General features: G+C 40.3%; 1 protein-coding gene across 3 annotated transcripts in view; it reads right to left on the reverse strand.

Moving 5' to 3' along the window:
• The window catches only part of WDR70 (WD repeat domain 70), a 305,870-nt gene that overhangs the window by 11,472 nt on the left and 276,808 nt on the right, over positions 1 to 17,590 (reverse strand). For all 3 annotated transcript variants that reach the window (XM_044916946.1, XM_044916945.1, XM_021696297.2), the window contains 4 exons: positions 14,689 to 14,789; positions 12,991 to 13,070; positions 10,896 to 11,012; positions 7,809 to 7,971 (listed from right to left, as the gene is read on the reverse strand). In XM_044916946.1, the coding sequence (XP_044772881.1) occupies positions 7,809 to 7,971; positions 10,896 to 11,012; positions 12,991 to 13,070; positions 14,689 to 14,789 (461 nt within the window). The remainder of the gene's footprint in view (positions 1 to 7,808; positions 7,972 to 10,895; positions 11,013 to 12,990; positions 13,071 to 14,688; positions 14,790 to 17,590) is intronic.

A 17,590-nucleotide genomic window follows, 5' to 3' on the forward strand; every position in this document is an offset into this window, starting at 1 on the left:
CTAAGATCAGGAATAAGAAAAGGATGTCTACTCTTGCCACTTTTATTCAACACAGTACTAGAAGTCCTAGCCATAATAAGACAAGAAAAAGAAATGAGGCATCCATAATGGCAAAGAAGTTAAACCATCACCATTGGCAGATGACATGATACTATACATAAAAAAATCCTAAAGACCCCAACAAAAAACTACTAGAAGTAATAAATGAATTCAGTAAAGTTGTAGTATACAAAATTAATACCCAGAAATCAGTAGTGTTTCTAACACTAATAATAAAGTAGCAGAAAGAGAAATTAAGAAAACAATACCACTTATGATTGCACCAAAAAGAATCTTAGAAATAAGCTTTACCAAAGAGGTGAAAGACTGTACTCCAGAAACTATAAAACACTGATGAAAGAAACTGAAGACACAAACAAATGGAAAGATATTCCATGCTCATGGATTGGAAGAACAAACATTATTAAAATGTCCATATTACCCAAAGCAATTCAGTGCAATCCCTATCAAAATACCAACAACATTTTTCACAAATCTAGAACAAATAATCTTAAAATTTGTATGGAACCACAAAAGACCCCGAATTTCCAAAGCAATCCCAAGAAAAAAAAAACAAAACTGGAGGTATCACAATACCAGATTTTAAGACATACTACAAAGCTGTATTAATCAAAACAATATGTTACTGGCACAAAAAAGACACATAGTTTAAATAGAACAGAATAGAGAGCCCAGAAATAAACCCACACTTTAATGCTTAAACAATCTATGACAAAGGAGGCAAGAATATGCAATGGGGAAAAGACAGTGTCTTCAATAAATGGTGCTAAAAAAAAACTGGACAGTTACATGCAAAAAAGGAAAACTGGACCCCTTTATCACACCATACACACAAAAAACCCTCAAAATGGATTAAAGATCTAAATGTGAGACCTGAAACCACAAAAATTCTAAAAGAGAATACAGGCAGTAATTTCTCTGACATCGGCTGTAACAACATTTTTCTAGATGTGTCTCCTGAGGCAAGGGAAACAAAAACAAAAATAAATAAGTAGGACTACATCAAAATAAAAAGCTTCTGCACAGCAAAGGAAACCATCAACAAAACTAAATGACAACCTACTGAATAGAAGATATTTGCAAATGACATATCTAAGAAGGGGTTAATATTAAAAATATATAAAGAGCTTATGCAATTCAACACCAAATGCCTCCCCCAACAATCTGATTAAAAAATGGGCAAAGGACCCAAATAGACATTTTTCCAAAGAAGACATACAGATGGCCAACAGACTAATCATCAGGGAAATGCAACTCAAAACCACAATGAGATATCACCTCACGCTAGTCAGAATGACTAAAATCAAACACACACACAAGAAACAACAAGTATTGGCATGGATGTAGAGAAAAGAAAACCTCATACACTACTGGTGGGAATGTGAACTGGTACAGCCACTGTGAAAAACAGTATGGAGGGTCCTCAAAAAATTAAAATTAAAATTAAAATGCCATGTGATCCAATAATTCCACTATTGGGTAATTTACCCAAAGAAAACAAAAACACTAATTTGAAAAGATTATATGCACCCCTATGTTTATTGCAGCATTAATTACAATAGCCAAGATATGAGGCAATCTAAATGTCTATCAATAGAAAAATGAATAAGAAAGATGTGAGATATACATACACACAGTGAAATATTACACAGCCATAAAAAGGGATAAGTTCATGGCATATGAGACAACATGGATGGACCTGGATGGTATTATGCTAAGTGAACTAAGTTAGTCAGAGAAAGACAAGTACTGTAGGATTGCACTCACCAGCGGAATCTAAAAAAACCCCCAAAACAACAACAACAAAAAAAACCCTACAATGAATAAACAAATAAAAAACAGAATCAGACCTATAAATACAGAGAACAAATTGATGGTTGCCACAGGGGAGGGGAGTGGGGTTTGGGCAAAATGGGTGAAGGGGAGTGGGAGACACAGGCTTCCAGTTATGGAATGAGTATGTCACCAGAATAAAAGGCACAGCATGAGGATATAGTCAATGATATTGTAACAGTGATGTAACAGGACTGAGGGGAGCTACACTGGTGGTGAGCACAGCATAATGTATAAATTTGCCAAATCACTAAGTTGCACACCTGAAAGTAATGTAACATTGTTTGTCCTCTAAACTCAAATAAAAAATTTTTTTAATTAAAATAAAAGTAAATTAAAATAATTAGAAAGGATGAGGTAAACTTATCATTATCTGCATATGATATAATTTTATGCCTGGAAACTACAAGCAAACTGAGTAAAGAATTATTGAAACAGCAGGAAAACAGGGTAAATAGCTGTATATAAAACAACTGCCTATATACACATTAATAATACACATATATGTGGCCACACAGCATTTCCATATACACAGGAGTTATAAATTCAGCAGAAGAAAAGATTCTATTTACAATGGCACAGAAAGATAAAATAACTAGAAACAAAATTAAAAGAAAATGTGAAAGATCTATATAAAGAACACTTAAAAGTACTACTGAGAGATAAAGAGATGTGCCTGAATAGAAAGACGTACCCTTCTCTTGGTTTAAAAGAACCAGTATTGTAAAACTCAATCTAAGTTAATATATACATTAACTCAATTCCAATACAAGTATCACCAAGAATTTGGGGGGGGGAGGGTTACTACATAGCTTCAAATCATGGAAACCTGAAAAATAGAAAAGTTTTACTAAGAAGAAGAATGAGAACAGGCAGCCCTACAACAATGAAAACAGTCTGATACTGCTCCTTGAATAGACCAAATAATAGAGCACAACAGAGAGCCCATAAATGGGTTTAAATTCATATGGAAGTGCAGTGTGTGTAATGATGTGATTTCAATTCAATGAGGAAAACTAGATTATCCAATTAAAAAGTGTTACAGCAACTGGTTAACCAAGAGGAAAAAATTAAATTGGAGCTCTACTGTGGTAGCTGAAATATCTACCTTAAATCCCTAGAAGCTGTGAATATGACCTTATTTTGGAAAAAAGGTCTTTGCAGATGTGACTAAGGATTTTAAGATGAGGAGATAATCCTAGATTATCTTGGGTGGGCCCCAAATGACATCATGGGTATCCCAGAGGAGACCAACAAAAACCACTAGGCAAAGCGAGGACTGAGAAGAGCCTGAGGCAACGTGACTCCGAGCCAAGCTAGCAGGCAACCTCTGGGAAGTTAGCAGAGGCCTGGAACAGATTTCCCCTAGAGCCTCTGTATGGAGTGTGGCTCCCCGTGACACCTTGATTTCGGACTTCTGGACTCTAGAACTGTGAGAGAATTCATTTCTGATTTTCAGGCCACCATGTTGGTGGTAATTTGTTCCAGTGGCCACAGGAAACGAAAATGCCTTTCTCACTCCCTTCACTAAAATAATTTCAGGTGAATAAAAGATTTAACTCTAAAAGAAAAAGATATTAATGGAAAGATGGGAGAATCTGAAGAATTATCTTGAATGCAGTGGCCTCCCTAACTAAACCAAAACCCAAGAAAGAAAAAATTCCTAAATCTGATTACATTAAAATACATTTGATAGCAAACTGCTCCAAATAGGTTTGTGTGTGTTTATATGCAAAGTAAATTACTGAAGTATTTCCATAAATACTGAAATAATACTGCTGATTGAGTGATATTAACAATATATAATTTATAGGAAGGTGTAAAGACCTTACTTACCACTGAAGAAAATGAGACACTGAGAAGATAACTTTTAGAACCTACTGGATAGTAAGTCCTTGCTAGAACCCAGGCCAGGAAGCTGGCCTTAGAACTTCTAGGCTATTGTTCTAATTTCTAACAACTAATTATTTTGATGAAGGATCTAACTTTAACATCATATGTGATTTTCATGCCTGAGATTATAAGGACTACATGCACAGTGAAAAAAATCCAGCAGCACTAATGGGCAGACTACAGAACTTCGAAGGCCCCTTTCACCTCACGCCCCTCCACCCCGCACCCCTCCCCGCTCCTTTGTTCTCCTACCTAAAAGATACCCACCACCCACATTTCTTGTATTTCCTCCCAGAGGGAGTCTGTGTATAAACGATCAGATATATGTGTAGGTACATCCACTGTGTAAAAACACAGGTATACAGATAGCATGTTTTGCAAGCTGGTTTCTGTTTTTGCTTGTTGGTCAGTTTTCTACTTAAGGAAATTGGGACACATCCATCCCTATATATGTAGCTCATTCTTTATATTTTCTTGTTATCTTTAATTATATGGATGTGTTATACTTTTATAAAACAATACCCCATTGAAGGACATTTATATTGTTTTCAATCTTTTGCTTTCATAAACAATACTGAACTTGGGGCGCCTGGGTGGCTCAGTCGTTAAGCGTCTGCCTTCGGCTCAGGTCATGATCCCAAGGTCCTTGGATCGAGCCCCGCATCGGGCTCCCTGCTTGGTGGGAAGCCTGTTTCTCCCTCTCCCACTACCCCTGCTTGTGTTCCTGCTCTCCCTATCTCTCTCTCTCTCTGTTAAATAAATAAATAAAATCTAAAAAAAAAAAACCAAAACAAAACAATACTGAACTTAGTATCTTTGGACATATGTATTTTCCTACATGTGCAAAACTTCTGGAAATAGAATTGCCAAGTCAAAGGGTATTTGCATTTTAAATTTGTATAGATAGTGCCAAATTTTTATCCAAATGATGCTCACTATGTTTAGCAAATTTTAAAACATGGCTCTGTTTCTTCTTCTTTCCTCAGCTAATTTTTTTGTATGTTTCTAAACAAGTTTCTTTAAGTATAAAAAACCCCTAATAGTAATAGAAAATAATGACTCCATTAAAAACAGAAGTGTCAACAAAGGCATAATCTATAAGCTTATCTGACTGCCAATGATGTGTTGACATACATTAGTTCATACACACGCAAATTCTATACAAAAGAAGGCTAAATGCATACTAGTTAGCTGGCCAGCCTTGATATGACCCTCTTAGCTATTGTAATACTATCCAACTAATTGTTCAGAGATGTTCCATCTGTACCGACTGGTTATTAGTACACACTGTGAACAACCACCACTGACATGACGGAGCCAAGTCTGTTCTGCTACATGGACTGCAGAGATGCAGCACTCCCCACCAGAGGCCCGCAAATCTCTTTAGTATTTTTGCGTGGGGTGCTTTCACTCACAACTGCAGCAGCTATCTCTCTTTGTCAGAGGGCTGTCAGCAGGTTGCTAAAGCCCTGGAAAGCTGGAAGTACCTGGGAATGTCTCCCCAACCCCACCTCTAGCCATTAGCAAAGATCAATAGATCCTGGAGTATAAGTACTCCAGTTACCATGCCTCTGCCCAGGGTCTCCAGGGTTACCCTGTAGACTGAGCCAAAGTGGACCTCCCTCAAACTTTGCTTGATACACCCTTATTTGGCTTCATTACACTTCTCTACTCCCCTATTGGATTTCTCTATGGATGCTTCCTAACAGGCATCCTAATAATAAAGCATCCTAATAATAAAGCTTCCTAAAAGCACCTTTATATGAATCTTTTTCTCAGGATCTACTTCTACGGAACCAAGCTAAAACAGTTATGCAAAGTAGCTCATAATGATTAGCAGATAGAGAACTGATACTGGGGGGCGCCTGGGTGTCTCAGTTGGTTAAGCGTCTGCCTTCATCAGCTCAGGTCATGATCCCAGGGTCCTGAGATCCAGCCCCGCATTGGGCTCTCTGCTTGGTGGGAAGCCTGCTTCTCCCTCTCCCACTCCCTCTGCTTGTGTTGCCTCTCTCGCTGTCTCTCTCTGTCAAAAAATAAAATCTTTAAAAAAAAAGGAACTGATACTGGTATAACATGCCCATTGAGTTGGTTCATAAGTGATTTTTTTTCCAGCATGTTAATGTTCTGAAAAGTGATCAGGGTCCAGCTTTCTCATAATTGAAAACTTTAATAATATATGAAGACATCAAGAAAAAACCTGAATACACCTCCAATGATACAAAAATACATACACACGAGTTTATTTACTGTAGCACTGTCAGAAATTGCAAAATACTGGAACAACCTAAATATCCACTCATAGGAGAGTGGTTGAACAAACTATGATACGTCCACAGAGTGAACTACTATGCAGCAGTGAAAAAGAACGAGAAGGAGCTCTATGACCTAATGTAGAATGATTTCTAGGGCATAATCCTAGGTGAAAAAAAGCAAAGCCAGAAAGGGTATATTATGCTATCCTTCATGTAAAGGAGAGGGTAGAACAAAATACTCACAAATCTGTTCATTTGTGCAAGAGACCTACAGGAGAGGTAAACCAGAAACTAAAGAGATAGGCTACCTGTGAGGGTGAGTGGGGAAGGGACCAAGAGAAGCGGGACATGGAAATGAGGGAGCAGGGAGGAAGAACAAGTCTTTTTTAAGGCCCTGACTCCTAGCACTAGAGTAATATCTCACACACCCTACACATACCTCCAAAATAAATAGAACATAGGGGAAACCCAAAAAAGGAATGCACACTAACAAATGACCCTAACTGCATTTCAAATGGATTACATAACCACCCTAACAGAAGTGGAGAAGAAAATACCTCATCCAAGTAACTGTGAAAAACAAGTCTCTTCACCACATACTGTAAGGCTAAAAGGACAAAAACAAAAAACAAATCAAAATAAAAACAACAACAAAAAACAAACAAAACCTACAAAAATGCAGTTAGGGAAATCCTAGTTAGGGAAAATGCTTCTCACAGGTGTATGGGTAGGCAATTCTGAAACTACTTTATGTGTATACTAGAAGTGAATAAATAAGTAAATATACTGTCAGTAATGAGAGCTGGGTTTTTCATTATTGGAAAAAGAAGTTAAAAATACAGGAAGGAGAAAGGTAAAATGAAACCAGGGGTATAGTATTGAAATCAGAGGCATCAGTATAAACTCATAGTTTTTAAAATGTAAATACAGAGATATATGTATGTGTGTGTGTATGTATAAATGTACATATGTGTATGTGTAATGAAGCATGGGTTAGTACACATATATATATTTCTAAGTTCTGTCAGCTAGGAAGACCTAAAGGAGGATCTAGAAGCAATGATATTTCAGTAGCTACAGGCTCGTCTAGCATCACTGTCTTGGTTTCTAAACATTGTTCTCAAACAAAAGAAACCCAGGCGCCTTAAGAAGTAATTGATTCCAGGACTAGGGGAAGAAAAACAAAGATGACTCTGGCACATCTTATGGTATCAGAAAGTAAGGAAGTGCTAAAAAAAAAAAAAAAAAATCTATAACACTACCCTTCTCAGTGTAACTGTACCTGGTTTAGAGGCTTTGAGAGCCACTACATGTTCATCCATGTTGAGCGATTTGAGGGAATCCGAGCAGGTGGGCTCTTCTCTGCCTATGTACCTGTTACTTACATATATAGCTCTGTAAATGCAAAGCAGTCCTTAATGACAGACCTACAAACTGCTCCTCCTCATCTGCTTTGAGCCCTCCTCAACTAACATAACGCATAGGGGTAGTGCTCTTCCTTTTTTTCATCAGAGGTAGAATGCGCTTCACATAATGGGTTTACACTAGGCCATAACTGATGGAATTGATCTACTTTAAAGATTCACCATTTTAGAGTCCTAAGGTTCAGGACTATGCCTAGGTTCAGGACTATGAGTACTTGGTTTATTTTTCATGCTCAAGAATAAAACAAGAAATGGAGAGTTAAAACCTCAAAGTAGCTGTTGTTATATTCTTTCTAATTCATTAAACATAATTTTTTTTTTCTATTTTAAAAGGCTGCTTCCTTACTTAGAATATGCTGGAGAAACCCAGTACGGGTTGTCTTCAGCTGCTTTAGCATGCCGCAGAATGGCTTCCCGGGGATTGCTGTCATCAGTTTTGTCCAAAGCAATGTTCTTCACAATGTATGACGACAGAGTGCCCCCGTGGGTTCCAACCCGGCCACCACGACCTGTTTCCAAGGAAAAAACACAACTCAGAACTGGAATGAGCATGACAATATAGAAGCATACCCTGTACTTATCTGAAAAGGTTGAGAATCCCTCAGTGCTGGCTTCCAAGGTGGCAGGTGAAATGAGTAACAGAGTGAGGCCAGAGCTTCAGGTTTCCCCGATTTTTATCATTCCCTATGGAATCAAGGTGTTGGGCACTCTGGGGCTTCTTCAGATCTTGGCTTGAAGCACACAAATCTCAAGACTACTTCAGTGTCATCCCTTCAGCTTTCATTTATGATCATCACAACCAAAGTAGGAAATCAACAAACCTTAACTTCCCTATTAACATTTTTTTTAAGAGATTTTACTTATTTATTTGACAGAGAGAGACACAGTGAGAGAGGGAACACAAGCAGGGGCAGTGGGAGAGGCAGGCTCCCCACTGAGCAGGGAGCTCGATGCGGGGCTTGATCCCAGGACCCAGGCATCACGACCTGAGCCAAGGCAGACGCTCAACAACTGAGCCACCCAGGCGCCCCTCCCTGTAACATTTTTAAATAAAGAGGTTTTTTGATAGGTCTTAGCTATTTAATCTACACAGTGACACCAATGCAAGGAGGAATCACAAACACTTTACCATGTTTAGGCCTTGAAGAGATCCCTCAAGCATGAATATTTGAAATTCAACTAATAAAAATAACCAATACTGGGGCACCTGGGTGGCTCAGCCGGTCAAGCGGCTGACTTTTTTTTTTTTTAATTTATTTATTTGAGACAGAGAGATACAGAGAGAGAGAGAGAGTAGGAGCAGTGGGGAGAGGCAGAGGGAGAGGGAGAAGCAGACTCCCCGCTGAGCAGGGAGCCTGATGTGGGGCTCGATCCCAGGACCTGGAGATCATGACCTGAGCCGAAGGCAGACGCCTAACGACTGAGCCACCCAGGCACCCCCAAGCGGCTGACTCTTGATTTCGGCTCAGGTCGTGATCTCGGGATTCTGGGGTGAAGCACTGAGGCAGACCCCCAGATCAGTAGGGAGAGTCTGCCTCAGGATTCTCTCCCTCTGCCCCTCCCCACCACTTGCACGCGTGTGCATGCTCTCTCTTTTTCTATCTCAAATAAATAAATAAATCTTTAAAAAAATTAACCTATATTTATTAGATGCCTATTTTAGCTTTAAGCAAACATATCTTAGGCCTTGCCATCTTCCAAGTACCTTGTAGGAGAAAAAACAAACAAGTTGAATAGACTGATTCACATTATTTTATGGTACTAGAACTGCTCTAGTAGACAGAAAGCTCCGTAAGGGCAGGGATTTACAACCTGCTGGATCCCCAAAAGCTAGTCTGGTGCCTGGTACTCAAAAATGTATGACTTTTTTTTAAAGATCTTATTAATTTATTTGTCAGAGAGAGAGAGAGAGACAACAGCAGGGGTGAGGCAGAGGGAGAGGGAGAAGCAGCCCTCCCGCTGAGCAGGGAGCCCTATGCGGGGCTCGATCCCAGGACCCTGGAATCATGACCTGAGCCAAAGGCAGATGCTTAACTGACTGAGCCACCCAGGCACCCCCAAAATTTATGACTTTTTAGGAAGACTTAAAAAAAACCTCACACACGAAGAGCCAAATTGTGCTATAAGATTAATTCTATAAATCAAGATAAAAGGAGACTAAATAAGGCAGGAAATAATTAATTGTGAAAGAATTTGTGTGGCCAGTAACTATTATAGTACTTAGAGAAGGGAGAGAGCTCTTTAGGCTGAGGTGGCTGGGGAGCTCTTTAGGAAGAGATGGATCCAATTTGAGAAAGCTCTGAAGGCAGAGGTCATTTTCAGAATGAGCAGAATGGTTTCAGAACCAAAGTACAGAAAAAGAACGATGCAGTGGGCCTTTGCAGGCAGGAGTGAAATGACAGTCGTATCAGATCAGAGGAAGAGAGAAGTGAGGTGGGATGCTCAGAAGTGGGTTAGAGTCAGACTGCAGAGAATGATTCTCTGGAAATGCAAATGGACAGTGGGGAGCTTATAAGATTTGGGGGCAGTAGCAATATGAAAGCCAGAGGAGCTGGAAATAAAAGCTGTGTAGAAGATGGACAGAGGCAGTGTGGGAAGGAAAGAGAGTGACTTGAGACAAGGTGCCTAGTTAGAAGGGCTTTTCAATAATCCAGGTAAGAATATTATTTAGGAACTTTGAGTTAGAATGGTGGCAGAGAAAATGTAAAAAAAAAAAAAAAGTTAAGATAGATATGTGAAATGTTTTCAAGGCTGAAGGGGCAGGCCAAACAGATGTAAGCCCAGAACTGAGGTTCAGGATGAATGAACGAGTCAAAAGCTCCAGGCTTAGGAGCCTAGGAAAATGGAAACCACACAAGTGATAACTAGTAAAATGGGATTCCAGTTACTTTATGTGTTGTATGAGGGCCAATGTTGCCTCGCTTTCTTCTGGGGGTACCTACTTTCTTTCTTTCTTTTGGTGGTTGGGTGGGGGGGTACCTACTTTCTTAAAAACTCTAAGGACTTTTATTCATCCTCTAGGGGAAACCTAATGTGAAACCTAATCCAGCCTGGTTTCTGGTCAAAGTACCCAAATGTTGTATATGAAGCCAATATTGAGAGCAGCGGCTTTAACACTGGATTCCAGGAGCCCTAGAGTTCCACCAAGATCACCTAAAAGGGCTCAAGTTAGAGACCGAGCAGAAAGGGGTCCAGGCTTCCTCTCTAGGTTAACACAGCAGCTCCATTTGTATCAGTTTTATGCACCTGGATTCTGCATCCTTTAAGCAAAAACTTCTGATACTAAAAAGAGAACGTTTGAAAACCACCATGTAAAATCTCTCTGGAGACAAAGCAGCAACCAGGAGCAAAGGATCTTCCCAATTCTCTACCAGTGACCGCATCCCCCCCTCCACCCCCTTTGCAGGTCACAAGCTGGAGAGATCACAGTCACCTGGGCCTGCCACAGGAGGTTCGGGTTTATGCGACTTCAAGGGATCCAGTCTGTCCTTCTCCAGCTGCTTCCTTGTACTCCGTTGGCGGGGCTCACGGAACATAGGCAAGGCATGAGCTACGAGAAGTCACATTTGAAAAATTTTATTTTAATAATAACCCTTCCACCCAAAAACATAGCTGAAGCATGACTAAGTAGAAGATGAAATGGAAGTCATAATGGCAGCCTTCATCTAATAATAAAAGACAGTCTTACTGTAACCGATTAGCCAATTTTGTTTGAGACCAAGATTCATTGTTCACCTCCCCTGCAACTAATGGCGCTCAGGAAACACTGTCAAATACTGTCACGGAAACACTGGTGAGGATCCCCATCACACGGACCATGGGTAGCAGTTAAACTTAATTTCTGTGGTTTTGAAATGAAACACTCAGTGGGACTGCTTCTTCTTTTTTTTCTTACAGGACCCAAATGTGAATGATGCAGCTTGCTTGTCAGCCCTGAAGTCTCCTCGGACACCTCACAAACACTGGAATCACTTCACACGTTTCTGAAATGTGACCACCGCTCAGGAGGAGTTGACAACACTGAGTAACCAGAAGGGAGGAACACTTCTCCCACTGAAACTGGGATAAAGTTTGCCCTGAGTGCAGGGGGGTGCCTGAATCTCCTGGCATGGTGACTTGATGGGGACTTTTCCCTACTTCTATATGGTGGACAAAACAAAAGGATAAGAATCAGAGTAGTATTTGTCCAATTGCTATTGGCTGTTCACTCAACGTCAGAATTAACTTTTATAATATAAAACAGTATATGAATGTAAAAAGGAAACAGTGATATTCTGCAGGAGAGCAAGAAGGTGACCGGGGAAAAAAATTAAATGATGATATTTTTCTTGACCAAAAACTGTATCAGAATAATTTCTTTGGATCCTATTTAAAAGAGAAAACCTTTTCCCAGGGGAGTAGGGGAGAGAAGGAAACAGATTAAGAGGGGTTCAAAGGGAATTTATAATATGAATGACAGAAATGTCTAAAATACCTCAAAAACCCTTCCAGTATCCCCCTCCCCCTAGCACCAGCTGGGGCCAGGACCATCTCACTCACCAGTTAAACTCGCCTGCCTTGAGTCAGGGGAGCTGAGAAACACAGCCACCCGTCATTCTGTTGGGCAACACGACACAACAGTATTTTTAGGAGGGGGAAAAATAGCTTTTCACTTCAAACGACTGGAGGAATTTAAGTAGGCCGCATGTAATTACATGAGCTAGACTGATTGTGACACCGACTTTAACACTTCTACTCTTGCAAAAAGTGTCACGGGATCTCCTTACCAATCATAAGCTCCAGGGCACTTGGTCTTAGAGGAGACCCACCACCAGGGAGAAAAACCCAGCAGTACAGCGCCCCCTGGGCTTTAGACCGAGACCCTGGTAACGTCCACAGGACATCTGCTCATCACAACTGCTACTGCATCCAAGATGTCCTTCCTAGCCACTGCCTGTGAGAGGTCTGAGGCCCTGGCTCTGGGCAACACAAATCTGCCAGGCTGACAAGGTTGTGTGACAAACCCAAGAGAAGCTGCTTATTCTGGTAAGATTTCTGGTACCCCAGGTAGTTCATTTTGTATCTAAATGTCTCTGGATCTGTTGTCACAGAGTCTCAGAGGGAGCTGAAGGAGACCTTTCACCTAGTCTCCTCCCTCTCCTGATAAAGTTCAGTTGTTCAACATCACACTGCAAGTCATTGGTAGAACTGGACAAATCCAGGTCTCCTGATTCCAAGACCAGCACTCATCGTTGTTTATTCTTAGAACAGACTGTTATTCTTTAAAAGGCTGCTATGGAGTAATGCATTAGGCTCAAACAGGCTTTCCCCTTTTGGGTTGAAAGTTACATGAAATTACCCTGTCTCTGTGATGAGTCACAGAAGCTAAAGCAGTTAGCTGTTACATGACTTGCAGTCCTGTCCACATGGTATTTTGTAATATATGCCTGGACTCTGAAGACTTTTTCTGTCTCTAAAGCCATGAGATCAACACCACACAACAGTAGAAGGGAGAGAGACGATGGAGAGAGACCATGCTAACAACTTACGGGTGATGATGTAGTCCTGGGTTAGAGTCTCAGCTTGTTTTGCCTTCCGCTGGGTTTTAACCACACATAATTTTGCTCCCCTGGGGTGGGTAAAAGCACATTATTTTCTTTACTTGGTCTTCTAAACAAAAAGTTATGTCAAAAGCATTACTTCCAGGAACATACTCTGTGCACACCATCTCGCCAAGTCCTTGACTTTCTAAGGGATGGCAACAGAAGGGGCCTTGGTGATAAGGGATTAAATTTATGGGAAAGCAAGTCTGTCAGTCAGTGGTCACTACTGAGTGAAAGGGTTGAAGAGGTAACCGGGCAACAGAACACTAGTTTAAAAAATCTACAGAAATAAGTTAAAATTTTAAGATCTTAGAGAGATACAAATAAAATTAACCAACCTTTTCACCCTGAAGGTCACAGGGTTCAAATTTTAGTTTATGTCCCAGATGAAAGCAACCTGGGTGGTCTACACCCCAAGTGGCATTTGTCCACATCTCAACTGTAAGAGTACAAGTGTCTGGAACTGAGTCGGCTTGGCAGTGTTGCCACGGGGCAACTGCCCAAGAATGTGTGGGATTAACCAAAAGTCTGATTAGAACATTTCACTTCTCCTTAGTAATAATGAGCTATCCCTCTCAGGAGGAGCAAATACAAATAAAAAAATTCCTTCAAGATTCCAAACACAGAAGCTTCCAAATCAGTGCTATCAAATGGGGCTCATCGTTTTCTCAAGTGAAACAGACTCTCTCTCATTCTAATTAGCATTTTCAATTTCTTTATTAAAAAACAAAATCCTATTTGTTCTTAAACACAATAAAAACTTTATTTTATAGGGCAAGGGTTCCAAAGCTAGTCCACAAAGTTCCAAGGGAAGACAGGACTGTCTGTTTCTATTCAGATCCAAATTACAACAACGAGTATTCATAAATAGAGGAGGAGTTTCCTTTCCTCAAAAAGGATGTGGGATCTCAAAATAGGTTTATGCGGGACCCCAATTAATTTTGCATGTGAACTTAAATACTAGGTAACCAAGGCTTACTCTAAAGAAAGAGCTAATCAAGTACTGTACCTTAAGAGAGAAACAAAACCATCTTTTGGGGTTGTGACAAATGTTCGCCTTTGTGCCCAAAGAAAATGAAAATAATTGAGGAACTGATGGAGACTCCAGTGAAGTTTTCAGACTTCTGAAACACACTGGGATGTTTAAGTCTAACATTTGGGGTGGGCATGGGGTCGGAGAGGAAATAATTTGTGCTGTCCCCTTGGCAGAGAACCCCCCAAATCCAAACCACTACCTGATAAAAGACCAAACAGAAAGGGAACAAAACAGACTAGCTGTTTCCATTTCCTGTAAGTGGTTAGTTCCCTGCTTTGTTAATCCCTTACATGTATCACTGCTAATGCCATGTCCAGGGTGGTATGCGAAGTGGGCAAGACTTTTTCCCCCTTTGCACTCAATATTTCAGCTAAAGAACTGCAAATCCCCAGGAAACTTTCACTTTGAATTCTGTCTGGATCAAGGGCAATATCCAAATCCTCTTTAAAGTACAATACCAGGAGTTTGAGGCTTTACTCTGTGCCAGCTGCATTTTCTAAAAGGGTGGATCCCCATCAAAGGGGGAAATAAATAAAAGCAGGCTGGGAAAAGAAGCCCTCCCCCCAGTTGTTGTCATCCATCTAAAACAGGCAATACTTATGAAATACCTTTGGCTCTTGTTGGGGTCATAATAGACTTTAGCCAATCCATTGCCAGTTCCTACCATGATCTGGTTCAGCTTTGGATGCCATAGGCAGCGGACAACACTCTGAAAAGAAAAGGCATGGTAATCAACTAAAGACTCCAAATAAAAATGGGAAAAATCCTGCTAGTACTTTGATGGCTAGTTTACTAAACTGAATACCATCCTGATGGCTACCTATAATTTTTAGGACATTTCCCCCTTAAACCATTAGGTTGTGTCCCTGAGGTTAGGTTCTATTCCATCACTTGTTATATGTGTGATACCCTTTAAAAATGAAAAAGATGTTCCTTCCTGACACTGCTCCTCTCTTTTCCTGACAACCTAGCAACCACAAAGTTAGGCTTCCCCAGCTCCATTGCCATGTGAGGCTGGCATCTTGGAATGCTAAACCCACATAACTCAATTCTGCTTACCACTGAAGCAGATTTAGATCTCAGTGTTTCATGCTTTTATACACACAATATGTCCCTCTGGACAGCAGACTGAAGCCAGGTGCTTATTGTTTTTAGTTCACAAAGATCCAAATCTCATAAAGCTTTTTCAGGAACAACACATATTTTCAGGCATTGAAAAATACCTCCCTATCTATGAGATAAACCAGCAGGATAATAGCAGAAGTAAAACAGAGATACAGCATACAAAGACTTGACATTAACCTGAATGAAAAACTATTTAAGAGAAGGTTCACTGGAAGTTATGATCCTTTGAATTCATTACTGCTAAGGAAAATAAGTGGTGCTCTGGGGTCAAAAAGAATGAATTCTCAGTGAGAACTACAACCTGTTTTTAATTTTTGTCTGCAGTAAGAGGGCCGAGGTGGGAGGTTTAGCAGGGATAGAATGAAGGGGGGAAAGATAAAGCTAAAATTGGTAGCCAGAGACACCATGTGCTAGGTTTTGCAGATCTCACTCTGATAGAACAAGTAATTAGTGGAAACACCAATTCAAGATTTATTAAAAATCATCACATGCCAAGCAATGTACAAGGATGAAGGAAAAAAGCGTACAATTAGATACTGTTATTTTAGGTTCTAATAGTAAAATGAAAATCATGAAATTCCTGCCTTCCAAATCTATCTCAGGCTGAATTTCTCTGGTTTCTTCTCCCTAACCATCCCACTCATTTGTTAAGACAGAGTATCTGTGAATCTCCTCAATCCCTTTTGATAGAAATTCTGGCTCCCACTTGACAGGCAGGAAGTATGCATATAGTTATATGGACACAAATCCTTCTCTGAGATTCATGAGGAACTCAAGAGGAAATGTAAGAGTCTGCAGGACTTCTAATTCTTGTCTGACAATACAAGAGTGGTTCTTAAGCTCTGCACCACTGAAGACAGTTGAGATGTTCTCCTGAGAAAATTGAGTGGCTGTGTTTTCCCAGTTTGGGGGCGGGGGTAAAATTAGGTTAAAAGGGCAGGTTTTTGTTGTTTTTTTTTAAGATTTTATTTATTTGACAGAGACAGAGACAGCGAGAGCAGGAACACCAGCAGGGGGAGTGGGAGAGGGAGAAGCAGGCTTCCCGCGGAGCAGGGAGCCCGATGTGGGAATCGATCCCAGGACTCTGGGATCATGACCTGAGCTGAAGGCAGCCGCTTAACGACTGAGCCACCCAGGCACCCAAAAGGGCAGGTTTTTATAATTTTTCTTAAATCTATGGTGCCTGCTACCCAGTGTCCACTAGCAAGTGCTAAAAGATGATAAAACATATAGTGGTAAGTGAATATTAACAAAAATCCTTGAAAACAGTATATCATATATGGTTTGGGTTTGGGGGGAGGGTTGTCATTTTTCACATATGCTTGTGAAACCTACTTTATAATGCATGAGTATAGAAGACATATTTCATCTTATAAAACTGTGCTTCGTTGGTAAGATGAAATTAAGGATATCAACAGTTCATGGTCTACAAAGCACAGCCTGACTTACAGGTGCTCTGCCACTGAGGTTAATTTGAGAACCATGCCTTTGCCACTGGAAATTTCCAAATGGTCATGGCCAGGTATAAGGAAACATGAGAAGAGTCACAAACTTAACTTCATAAACCCTATCTAGAATAAGTTCATCTAAGCCAATACTGGTCTCCTTCAAATCAATGCTTACATGTCATCACGCCAAGACTGCCCCATTTAAAATTGTACCCCACAACTTTCCTTACTCTGTTTTTTCATTTTTCCAAAGCATGTATCACCTTTTAACATAATATGTAATTTATCGTTAATTATGCTTATTATCTGCTTCCCTGACGTGAACATATTTTCCACATAAGCAGAGATCTTGGTGTGTTTTGGGTGGAAATGTATCCCAAATGCCTAGATTAGTGTGTGGTGCTCAATAAATGTTTGCTGTTGGAATGAATTAAAAGTAAGAGTTCACCCAAGCCTAAATGGATTGCTTTGCTAAGTGGAGTTAGAGACAATTTTCAAGTTATAATCATTACTATCTATGGAGAATAATTTTATTTCTCTAGATCATTATCATACTCAAGTATCCTACAAACAAGTAGGGTTTGTTTCTTCCTAATGTGGTCCTAAAGAGAGGGACGTGCATGAGAGATAACAGTAAGAGGGGCTTTTAAGGGCCTTCAGAAATCCCAGCCACCCACAAATGGCCCCAGGACAATCTCAAGGACATGGTATTAAAGTTATTTCTCTTCCTTGGTTCTCTAGAGGTCTGGGTAAGCAGTCTAAGATTACTGGTTCTCAAATATGTTTTCAAGTGAGCAGGGTGCAGAATTGGAAAGGATCCACAATGTAGGCCTGGTAAATTCCAAGACACCCAGCCAAATAGGCAGTTTCCAGGGGCAGCAGGTTACTGTTACTCTCTCCCTCTAGGCTGAGGGTGTAAATGTTAGAGAGAGGCAAC

Source organism: Neomonachus schauinslandi, chromosome 7 (assembly GCF_002201575.2).
Source record: "Neomonachus schauinslandi chromosome 7, ASM220157v2, whole genome shotgun sequence".
Taxonomy (NCBI): Eukaryota; Metazoa; Chordata; class Mammalia; order Carnivora; family Phocidae; genus Neomonachus; species Neomonachus schauinslandi.